This window comes from Lytechinus variegatus, chromosome 14 (genome assembly GCF_018143015.1).
Source record: "Lytechinus variegatus isolate NC3 chromosome 14, Lvar_3.0, whole genome shotgun sequence".
NCBI lineage: Eukaryota > Metazoa > Echinodermata > Echinoidea > Temnopleuroida > Toxopneustidae > Lytechinus > Lytechinus variegatus.
Genome location: NC_054753.1, coordinates 28878729 through 28891206, shown reverse-complemented (window position 1 = coordinate 28891206; position 12478 = coordinate 28878729). Strand labels below are relative to the sequence as shown.

The 12478-nt window shown below is 37.8% G+C and overlaps 1 protein-coding gene across 2 annotated transcripts in view; it reads right to left on the bottom strand.

Moving 5' to 3' along the window:
* Nucleotides 1-12478, bottom strand: part of LOC121427186 (condensin complex subunit 1-like) — a 48035-nt gene that overhangs the window by 28989 nt on the left and 6568 nt on the right. For both annotated transcript variants that reach the window (XM_041623454.1, XM_041623455.1), the window contains exons 4-12: nucleotides 11617-11675; nucleotides 10816-10997; nucleotides 10158-10297; nucleotides 9104-9225; nucleotides 7355-7478; nucleotides 6789-6936; nucleotides 5895-6017; nucleotides 4451-4660; nucleotides 2263-2353 (exon numbers count right to left, since the gene is read on the bottom strand). In XM_041623454.1, coding sequence (XP_041479388.1) covers nucleotides 2263-2353; nucleotides 4451-4660; nucleotides 5895-6017; nucleotides 6789-6936; nucleotides 7355-7478; nucleotides 9104-9225; nucleotides 10158-10297; nucleotides 10816-10997; nucleotides 11617-11675 — 1199 coding nt within the window. The remainder of the gene's footprint in view (nucleotides 1-2262; nucleotides 2354-4450; nucleotides 4661-5894; nucleotides 6018-6788; nucleotides 6937-7354; nucleotides 7479-9103; nucleotides 9226-10157; nucleotides 10298-10815; nucleotides 10998-11616; nucleotides 11676-12478) is intronic.

The following is a 12478-nucleotide window of genomic DNA, read 5'->3' as shown; positions in this document are numbered from 1 at the left end:
CCCAACGGCGGGGGTCAAGGGGCCCGCTTAGGGCACCTTGTGGGGTCCAGGGGCAAGGCCCCGGCGGGGGTGCAAAGGGGCAGAGCCCCCTTGAAGCTGGAGGACATTTAGGAAATTTCACCTTAAAAACAAGTCTTCTGGAGCCCTTCTTGAGCTTTTTATGCCTTGTCCTTTCTCTGGAGCCTTTCATAAGTGGCTTTTTTGGCACCATGTGATGTATTACCTCTCTTAACAAGTACAAGTATGGCATAGTTTCTTTCTACTCTCCAGAGCCAATTTATGTACCATCAGAGAACTTAATGTTCTTGTGCTCAGGCTTGCTCTCTGTTTAGTTTTGTTCTTTACCACGATGGAAAATACTCTTTCACAGTCACTGTTGCTATGAAAAATTAGCAGAACTTCTTTCATTGTTTTGTATAGGATTAGGAGGGAGTCTCTGTGTGCCTTTAACAGACTAAAAAAAATAGATCAGGGGTCTAAAAGTTTGCAAGAATCGGCACTGAAACGGCAGACTTGTAAAATACAAAGCATTTAGCTCACTAAGCACAAAGCACATATAAATATATCAGGACAATATATTAGTTTAAAATGTTACCGTTTCTAAACGCTGGCGAAACAATCCATTTCCCACACGGTATTCCAGAACGGTAGTAGTATAGTTGCGGAGGCACGCAAGCGCTGCGCTGCATCGTATGCATAGAGTTACATTCGCACTACACCCGCTATGAATCCTCGTGATCGCGGGCGAACTGTCCAATGTCAATACACACGATCGTTGTCGGATAAATAGCGTGCGGGCCGTGGCTTGTTGCGCTTCGTATATGCACACACGGAGCACAGGCCCATCACACGTTCTTATCCATTGAACTCTGAACTCCACGTACACGCGCGTAGTGCATTGCGTTTATAGGTACGATCCGACACACGTGCGTACGAACGTAAATGTAACATTGAGAGGATTCAGAGAGAGAGAGAGACAAAGAGAGCCGTAGGCAGACGGAAAGTGCGTCATTTCCCGAAGAAAAAAGAAAATCATCTGAAATACAAAGAAAACGGAGTTCTCCGCTTTTGGGCCGCTATAAATTCTGAAAAACGGAGAAACTCCGGAAAACCCGGAGAAGTTGGCAGGCCTGCATTGGTTATGCGACAAGGATGTGTGATGTCACTGATGAACAACTTATCCTTTGGTGGACTATAAAATACCCTCAAAATGTCTCTTTTACTTTTTCTTATGATGATACAAACTCTTTATCCAAGATGAATCCTTAGAAAATATCTATTACATGCCCTCATGTAGAAAGAACACATGATCTATGGATAGATGTGATGAAAGAGGCAATTCAAGTGAAATATATACTAAAGTAATGGGGAGAGTTGTTCACAAGTGACATCAAACATCTTCGTCGCATTGCCAATTTGCTATCTCCATAGCATTAGTGATCGCAATATTCAAATGCTCATAACTTTATCATTATTTGTCCGATTTTTCTCAAACTTTTGTTGATCTGTTTCTTTGATTTTTCTGTTTCCACACAAGCTATCTTGTTCCAATGGTTTCATTCTCCTTAAAAAGATCAATTCCATTATAGAATATGGAGGAGGAAAAATACCAATGAGATTAGACCAAATGAACATGCACCTACAAATAAAGCAGGAAGACTAATTTTACCACTATATAAACATGAATGGGGTAGTCACAAAGGAAGGGAGGCAATGATCGAAGGACATAAAGGAGACAGACATAAAAAAAGAGGAGCAAGAGAGTGTGTACAAGGGTGAGAGTGAAGGGAATTTGAAAGAAAATTTGCAAACAGGAAAATTTGCAAACTTGACAACAAATTAATTTTTTTTTATTTAAGCTAAAATAAAACTAGTGTAGCAGCAGCAGCAAAAAGAAGAGAAAAATTCTTCAACAAGTCTTTTAACTCAATTTTCACATGTAATCTAGACAAGGCATTCATGTATCTTCACAACCGAATTATCATGAAATTTACAACCGAATTATCATGAAATTTAAGCTGAAAATAGTCACATAGAAGGTAGCGAACACAAAACACTTTACACCTGGCTAGAATGCCATGATTATTTTGGTAATTTGACAAAAATTACACATTCTCGTCCAGAAAAATGAGGCACTTATTGTTTTTTCATTCATAACATACAAAATCTCTGAGGTCATTTCATTGCATTTTGAAGCATATCGAAAATAGCGATCTAAAGTGCAATTGGCATTTATTATTCCTTTTTTTTATTATTACTTACCATTGGTGGCTGTTTGTGGTTCATCAGGCATCATTGCTTTCAGTTTCTCTTCTTCTTTATCCAGGTTGGCCTGTAACTCTTCTGCAGAAAGCTACAAACATAAAACCAATCACACTAATTAAATAACAATACAAATACACGTAATTAACAATTAAAAAACACCAATATTCTCCAGAGTAAAATAAAATTTCAGTATTTTGAGGATGACAAAGATTGCTTTCCAAGACGCACTTTAATGATTCCACAAAGGAAGCATTGTATGAACAGTTTTAAAAATGATTTCTCACCTCTAATTCAAATTCCTGCTAATATAAATAAATATACTTTCTTGAGGCGCTAAGTCTTAGTATTGTTCATTCTAGTAATCTTTTTGTGGGCATTAAAGAAATGAAGGGGGGAACAGCCCTTTGCTGATTGACTTTTCTTGCTAGCCTGTATGGTAACATTACACCAGTCAAAATACTTATTCTCAAACTGGGAATGCGTTGCTGACCAGTAAGAAAGAGACCAGCTACATTTTGGGAGACTAATACCCCTTTCATAAACCTATCCTCCAATTAGCCACCTAAGAGTAATGCGGATAATTCAATAAAAATGCGTTCATAAACTCCGAAAATAATCCGCACTATTTTTACGAGCGCCCGACCTGAAAAAGGAGGATAATTGTCATGGCAACCGCACACACCCCCTCCCATGCGGTTGCGTTGGAAAAGGGTGACCTTGTGACCGCTCCATGGCAATTTTCCGCATTACTTTCGAAATGCATTCATAAAGTCAAAATCTTGTCCCGATGCTGCTATTATGCGGATAATTGCAGCATCAAAATATATGGATAACTCTGGTCCTCCTCCGATTTTAGGACCTAATTATGCTGCTATTAGCCGCATAATTGGGTTTATGAAAGGGGTATAACAGCCTTTTGCTGATTTACTTTTCTTGCTAACCTGTATGGAACTATTAAACCCAGAGATGCCAACTTTTGGAAATCAGAATTAGGGAGGATTTGCAACTGCCACCAAATTATGTGCGCGTAACGCACATCTCGAGCGCGGAGCGCTCGACCCTTGTGGCCGGGGTCCAGGGCCCGCCTTAGGGCCCTGGAAGCTCTGGGTTTCTAGATGCTCTCTGGTGCAATCTGACCCTTATTTTGGGGCATTTCACATGTTTTGAAATAAACATTGTTCCCACTTTTTTAACATTAAAAATATCAAATATGCATTTTCACATTGTAAATAAAAAATGAGGGGACAAAAGAAGTACCTGTTCAACAATAATAATAAGGATGAATTATCACTATCGGCTATACCTATAGGTAGGTTATGTTCCACTATAAATCCAGTAAAGAAAAGCTCAGCGCTGGTCCCTTGCTTGGTAAAATAAAGACAACAGGGTACTAGTGGAGCTCGAAGATCTTGTCATCGCAATGTCTGTAGGCCTATGCCGTTTGCTCCCGAACGAAAGTGCTTCCGAATTATCATCACAACCTCCCTGCTAAACTGAAATGTCCACGCTGCAAATTGCGCAAAATGCATGGTAAATTCCTCTTTCAGACTTCCAAACACACAGGTACTGGAGACTGTATTCAGTCTTATACTTCTGAGACCATTTCTTGGTCTTCTTTTGTTGATTTTCCGCCATTTCGTGTCAATATCAACCCATCAATACGCCGGAATCACACACCGATATTCCACCGCACGACTCGACAAATCCAGTGGCCGCGAGCGCACACGCCTCGCGAAGCTAGCCGGGCCTACCGGCCTGGTGCACAGTGGATTCCCGTTGGGCATATCACATGCACCAGCTTTTCGCTGCTCCTTATTTGTCTACTTTTCACACAGAATTTAGTAGCAGCGAACGTAATGGAGTTACTACATGCTAAAGTTAGCAGACGATACATGTCCTTCCAATCCAATTTGATCAATGCAAAAAAATCGTAATTTCGGGAGGATAAGGATGGTAATCGTAAGGGCGGGAGTTGGGATGAATTTTCGGGAGCCTCCCGATGAAATCAAGAGGGTTGGCATCTCTGTTAAACCACAGTCAAAACCGAACAGAATGCTGGTAAGAAAGGCAGAAACCGGCTAAATTAATTGGGGGGGGGGGGGTGAGGCAAACACCCTTCGCCCAAGTTTTCTCGCTTGCCTGTATGATAACAGTACACTTGTCAAAATGTTTGATTCTCGCTTACCTTTGCTGCGAATGGATTGCTGGTGAGGAATGCAGACACCAGCTGGACGGCTCCCTTACGGACGATACTAGACTTGTCTCTGAGACGACCTACGGTCAGCTCCATGACCGAGTGCTGGCGAGAGAGAGGGATAGCACGTTCACGGCACAGATGAAGCCAGACCTGCAGGGCTCGACTGCGGCTGAATGCATTCACATCATGGATGTGGTCCTGGGGAGGAGGAGGAACATTGTCGGGAGAGTACATATCAGAAATCATAAAATCTTTTCCATTTGAGACATTTCTTAGGGCACATCTCAATTTCAGAATAGGGGAGTTGTGATTTTGTGCTTTGGTGGATTTTTGCCTGCCCTCGCAGTTACCAAAGCCAACTTTACATCTGGGTTCCATCTTAAAAAGAGTTACAATTGATCCAATCAATCTCAAGAATATGGAAATCCATTTAATAATGTCATAATTTTTTCTTTAGAAAATTTGCTCAATGTCCTTTGAAAACAAAGAGAAGCATACTGAACTGTCAAGAAAGTAGTGAATATTTGAATATACATCATATCTAGAAAATACTTTGAACAAACACGTATTCTAGATGTTGACGTTCCATAGTTGCAATGGATCAGATCAATCTTTAACTCTTTGTAAGACGGGGCCCACGGTGAACATCCCCTTCTGACTTTACATGAGCATCCCTGACATAGCATCTAGTACTGTTTAGACACTTGAATACCCAAAGTATGGTATCTTACTTCATGCAGTGGAACAGTGTGTCTACTGCCATGTTGTGGATGCTCTCGCAGTTAAACAAGGTATATTTTAAACTCCCAAGTTATCAGGAGGTGGGGTATCTGTATTCAGGTTTCTGATTTATTTATCTGTGCTTTGTGTTTCAAATATGCTGACCTGCCAACCTTCTACAACCAAAATAGTATTCTTATAAGGAAAAAAGTATTTTTCAGACAAAAAATAAGAGTATTTTAAAAAAAAAATTTTCAACGTAACAATCGCCAGCCTGTTGTAGCGAGATCGGTGAAAAAACATGTGAAATGACTTTACTTGAAAACTTGATAATTCACCCTTTTAAACATGTGCTCGTAGGCAAGAATTTACTTGTTCTTTTCATGCAACAAGTTACTGGCCCGACAGTGGTTTTTACTGGTCTGGGACTGTCAGACTGGCTCTAGTGTCACGCGCTGTGTATAATACAAGCTCCATGATCAGAAATTTTTGTAAAAAATAACAAATCATACAAAAAAAAGAGGAACAAATACTCTAAAAAGGGAACAGTTGGCATGTCTGAATGTGATATATATGATACTTTTGATACCCTGTCATATCACTATTCTGTACACTACATATCAAGAGTTTGTGGACATTTCTTAAAACAATAGAATAAAATAAAATGAATTAAATTACATATGAATACAAAGTACACAGTAAAATGTCCCACCTCAAGTTTGTCAAGTAGTTGATCCCTTGCCGTCTTGGCCTTGCTGTCAAGCTGTTCCTTGCTCAATACTTTGATGACGATCTCTCCAATCACTCCCAGTACACCATTACGCATGGTGTAGGACTGCAATGGAAAGTTAGGTACACGGCATCAAAATTAATAGCAAAAGCTTATATCTATCAACATAGGTGGTTTGAGAGGTACGTCCATTAGGCGGTCTACGTCAACGCAGAGAACCCATCTCTCAACAAAGGAGGAAGATTATGACACGACCTCTCTCGGATTTACAATCCAGTAATCCGGAAAATTCCTTGACGTCTCAAAGACGATAACATAGACGGTGCTTCAGCAACAACGATTTCCCGCCAACTCATTAGAGCTGAAGAAGCATCCCGGATCGGACGTGAAACTGTTCTCTGTTCCAAAGTCCAGATGATGAGATTTCCATCAAAATTTATCAAGCAATGTGAATATCCAAAGAGAGGTCAACATCTTATGCCTTTAAAAAGTCTGGAAAGGCTGATTCAGCCATCCATTTATTGATTTGAATGGGCTTATATATTGCATCAATACTCCTTGTAGCATTCTAACAAAATTACTTTTGCATTCATTCCAATTACCTATGTATTATATTTTGTTTTCTATCCAAATATCATGTTTACTTTTTTTGCCGAAATTTGTTAGCAATATTATCATGATCATAAAGGCCTTAAACAATTCATTTTGATCTCGAACAGAGAAAATGATCATATTGATTGAATTTCTACTTAAAATCCAATATATGTTGGATCTGCGCATGAATTCATGTTTTGAATAATTAGTGGTTGGTCATTTAGGTAAAAACCCAGGTGTTGCAAATTTGTTCTTAACCCTAAAAAGAAGGTACAATCTTACCTCTCCATCTAGATGAGATAGAATAAGACTGATACAAGGCAACATAGCATCGGGAACCCTTTCAGCCATTTCAACCAGGAAGCTAGCGTAAGAACGGGTACCGCTGTTATCCCTCGTCAGGTCCTGTGAGTCTAAGCTTCCTATCTCCCTATAGAAATATATAGAAAATGTAAATTTTACAGATATAATTGAGTTTGAATAAGTTATTGCTCCTACAACAATGTCTGATGATTTCAAGTTTGGCGTTGTCCTTCTGGTTTTGGCAACATAACAAAATATGCAAGGCTCTGATCTATGGCTTTGTTTTCTCCTTGTGAAACGTAAACATTTCTTTATCACAATACTGTCAGACATCACCCTTCAATAACATTTTTCGTTAGGCGACCAATTGACTGTATACCATGTAAAGCTGGAAAGCAGAAAGAGTTGCGTTTAAACGCAAGTCAAAAAATCAATAGCAAGTCCCAATTGCACGCTGTTGATCAAGTTGTGCATGATTTTTAGAGTTGCGATTGCTTGCCACTCTTTCTGCAATGGGCTTTGTGAATATATGTAGATCCATGTACCTCATGATCTCGCTGACAACGCTCTTAACGCCATACTGAGTAGCAATGGTCTGTACTGATTGAGCTAGAGGTCCAGGAAGGTGCTCAAAGTGCTGCACCAGTTGGAGGATCTTCAAAGTCCCACCTGCATAAGAAAGAGGGATGAGGTCAGAGGTCAACAAACTCTGAAAAAAGGTCAGTGAACTTTCCGCAGTGTTTTCTCTGCAATGCTACATTGCAGAAAGTCATACTGGAAAAGGGGCTGCCATAAAATTGTGATGAATGCTAGGTAGTCTAGCCTAACAATTAAAGAAACAAACTTTGAAAAGAAGTATTGTGGATGTCAGAATAAAATATTTGGGATATATTGCTTCACTTTTTTGAAGAGACAATCTAATACAAGTACATTTCAGATTCAACCCTTTTGTACTTATATTGCATACCGGCAGTTTAATTTAATAAGTGTAATAATCTATCCTTTTGAATTGGTTAGCACACTCTTTGAAGAGAATAGCTGTTATAATCATCCCATTGGATATACTCATTGACTCACTTCACAAATGGTTGTATATTTTGAAGAGAAGAACTAATAAATGTAAGAATATATCTTTTTGAATTTATTCACCCATTCTTTGAAGAGAAGAACTAATAAATGTAAGAATTCAATTTTCCCGTTTAGATTTACTCATTCAGTAACACAATTGTAACACGGTTGTATAGAGCAATTCGTAGTTACTTCTTGGGCAATTTTGGTCAAATGACCTTTCATTTCTTTCATCATGATAGGCAGATTTCAAAGCAAGATATTACGTATGCTTGCCTTACATAGCAGGATGAAGAAATTGAATAGACCAAGTGACTAGAATAGCACACCAATGAACACATACTGAAGGTATTTGTTGCATTCCTACTTTGAATGCATATCTTATAGCATGTTGCACAATGTACTAGACAAACGGTGAAATACCAGTCGTTCGTGGACACATTGTTTTTTGTGGATGTAAATGAAAACGACAATTCAAAAGAATATATGAATAATCAAGACATCAAAGTTGGTGCTTATCTCATTAGATTTTAAAGCACCATGTCACTTTAGTACAAAAGACCTTCTTCTGATCATGCATAGAATTTTTTGATCATGCGCAGAAAGGAACTACAAACTGGCTTATTGCTTGAAGAGATGAACTATTAAGTGCCAATATCTACATGTAACCTTTAAAGGCCACCGCACACCTTACGATTGGTCTGCGACCCGATTTTGGAATAAAACGTAGTAAAACTTGATGCTAATATTGAGACTTAATATCTTACTTTGCAATGTTAGAAATAATCATACAAATAACTACATTCAAATCTATGACTATGCTATTATCCTTCTTAGAATAAAAGCAAATTAAATATCTAGTCGTAATGACGTCATAGCAGTCGTACGATTGGCTACGATTTGAAACTTATTTGGCCTTTACTCCAAAATAAAGGTTTGGAATATTTCAAAACGGTTATATTAGTATTCTTTCCATTAATTTTAACCTCAAATAAAATCATATGTTCCATTCACATTTTCAGAAAATGAGAAAAATGTGATTTGTTCCAAAATCGGATCGCGAACATTCGTAAGGTGTGCGATGGCCTTAAGATAAATAGACTCACCTAAGATTAAAAACTTTTTTAAAATTAATATACCAGTGTCATAATCCACCCTTCTTGAATTCATTACCTCCTTGAGAAGAGTTAAGTGCCAGAAGCAACCAGCTTTTTGTATTTACTTACCTAGTACATGGTTGTATCTTTTGAAGAGAAGACCTAAGATCTGTGTGATGACATCTCTGGTGCTAGTATTCCTTGTGATCAACGGGTTTTCTAACAGCTTGTAGCAAGTACCACTAACCAGACTGTATGTTAGTAATCATATATCATAAATATGTAGTTGTTTGTTGATATTACCAATAATTCAGAAAGTGTAACACAAAATATCTCATTTACAGTCTTATTCTATTCAAATTTCGTCCAAAATGCAACTTAATAAGGATGGAGCTCCCTTCAAAATTCGAAAGTACTTTAAAGTACGATACTCCCAAACAATATACCAATTCAAAATATGTCATTACGAATCTGATGCAAGGAACTATACCTCCTACATCTGCTCAAATTCACAAATTGACTATAATTTCATCACGTCTAAAGTTTAGTCAGTTTGATGTTTTTTTTTATGAGATCATTAAACCTTGTAGAGGTCACCGGCGTATATCCCTGTGTCACACCTATTGTTCTGGTGGGGGGGGTTAACTATTGTTCCACCCCCCCCACAATAGGTTTTAGACTTATGCCAGTAATAAAGGCATCGTGGTCTAGTGATTTCCACTCTAGTCTTTCAATCAGAGGGACTTAGGTATGAATCTTAGTCATGGCATGTTCTCTTTAAAGTTTCAGCAAGAAATTTACCCACATTGTGCTGCACTCAACCCAGGTGAGGTAAATGGGTACCTGGCAGGATCAATTTGTGAATGCACTGGAAGACAGAGGTAAATAACAGGGTGCCTAGGAGTATAGATAGATGGCACTATTATTATTGATGTGGAAGAGGTTCATTGTGGTGATGGATGCCTGAAAAGCAGTAGATGGCAGGTTCGAATCCAACTGGTTCCATTTTTTTCTGACTTATAATTTTCATTACAGATTGAGCATACAGATCTTTAACAAATAGAGGAGTAATGCCAAAAAAATTTTAAACAAAGAAATAATTAGTTGTCTCACAACAACGTTTGATGACAACTGATTATTTCTTCTACTTCACTATAATTATTAACAGCAACAACATACTTACTTGACAAATTCTCCTTCTACAACTGGAGGATCCCACAGTCTACATATATCAAGTTGGAGAGTCTGTATGATGCATTGAAGAGATTTCTCCTTCTCACTATCCCAGTCCCACGCACCCACTTTCACCGTCTTCTTACGTCCCTGAAACACAAAGTAAAAACCACATGTCACACAAACATGAGGAAAAAATTCAAAAAGTAAATATAGAGATGGGGGGATACGGAACATGGCACATATTTGGATGACTCTTTTACTTGTTCCCAAGATTGGATACGATAGGGATAATGTTTGGGTCTTGGGTGTTATAGCATTTCAAGGCAGACTTTATTGTCTAAAACAGATCAAAATTCCAATGTTATCAACATCATAATAGGTGATTTATCATAAATGCAAGTCAATGTATATTTGATGTCAAACTATTTTCCTTCTCAAACTACTTTAATACTGTTTAAGATGTAAGGCATATGAGTGTTAGGGGCACTGAGATCTGGGAATTGTTTCATGAAAGAAATCGTCAGATGTTTATCTGATGTCTATTTTAGCCGACAGTTAACATATGGAACTGCATTTCTCAGCCAATCAAAATAAAGATACCAGATCTGAATTGCCAGATGAAAAATATTCATGATGAAATCTGAACAATCTTATCTTCACTATACCTTTCCCTTCATGGTAGCGGTGTCTGTCGAGGGTTTACAGGCTTCCGTCTCAAAGGCTTCAGTCAGCTGGCATAGGATGAATGTAGTCATCTTGGTTGCATTGAGAAGGAGATGTCTGAACTTAGGATCACTGCTCGGACTGTCAATGAACTTGGTGAGAGCGTCTACATTCCTCGAACATGCTGTAGGGTGGAAAAGGGATATACACCTTTTCTAGGATTAAATCATCATCATCATCACTTTTAATATAATTGTTATAATTATTATAATTATTATCAATATTAATATTTATTATTATTATTATCATTACTATTATTATTATTAACATCTTTTTAGCACTCCTCAAGTTGGCAATATCTCTTTTCAAACAAATAACGGATTTGAAGTTTGAAAATAGAGAAAATTGATTATGAATATAACATGAATTAAAATGAATAAAGATGGTTAGATTTAATTGTAACGTTGCCAATTTAAATTTTAACAGTAATTTCATTGATTTTATTTCTCTTCAATCCATCAGAAACTGAGACTAAAATATATGCCGACTGGGGTTTATGGAAAGTGTAAGTTATGGCAAAATCAGACAGTCTCTAATAGGTTCATAAAAGCAAAGAATAGGCAATGCTTACTGTATTATATTCAGAATACAAACGCAATGTAAAATGAAATGAGATACTATCTGATGACAACATGGGCATCAGCGCAGAGGATTATCTCTCTGTTTTGGAGGGTTTATCTATAGTTGAGTCCCCCCTTCCAAAAAAAGATAATCATCTGCACTGACACCCATCAATGACAAACCTGTCAAGATGATTTCCCATGCTTCCTCCTTGGCGTCTTGATCCACACTTGAGAATTGTCTGTGAAAAAGGTCAAAGGTCACTTAATCACTGGTACATAGAGTACATGTAGACCTTGGACTTGGTAACTTCACTGCACGTTACTATGCCAAATCCATTTACAATGTCTACTTCCTATATGGTCCTTTTGCAGTTTGGTCCAATTATAACTCGGTCTAATACTTAGATATTTACTTACATGTAGGCTTATTTCATTGATGACCAAGAGACCTGGCTCAACACTTCCTCCTCTAGAGATCTTAAATAATATATATGTGTTGTACTGTCTACAGGAAATGAATATCATTACTATTGTCATTGGGATTGTACACCATTTTTTCTAATGACCGTTTAGGCCATTACTCTATGATTTTGTCACATCAGGGGGGGAGTGTTCTTTAATAAGCCTTCTCTTTTCTTAAGTTTGGCATATTTTTACTCATGAATTTAGTACCTACACATACCGACATACATATCCCACTGCGAACAAAGTCAAACCAAGTCTATAGATAACATTAATTTCAAGAAAAGCTTAACTTAAACACATATAAACACACATGGGCAAATGTATTGGTACATACATGTATAACTGTAAGCAATAATTCCCCATTTTACTTAAAGGTAAATGCCAGTTTTGGCAATGATATCAAAATGAGTTCATACAGAATCCAATGAAATGACTACCAAACTGTCTGATTGTATAAATAAAGATTATGTGCCAAAGGATTCTGGAAGAAATTGTGTAATTGCTGAGAATTTAGCAAATAAAGCACAGGATTCGGGTCAAGCGTCGGGCACGACATTCAAAGCAATAATAATACACT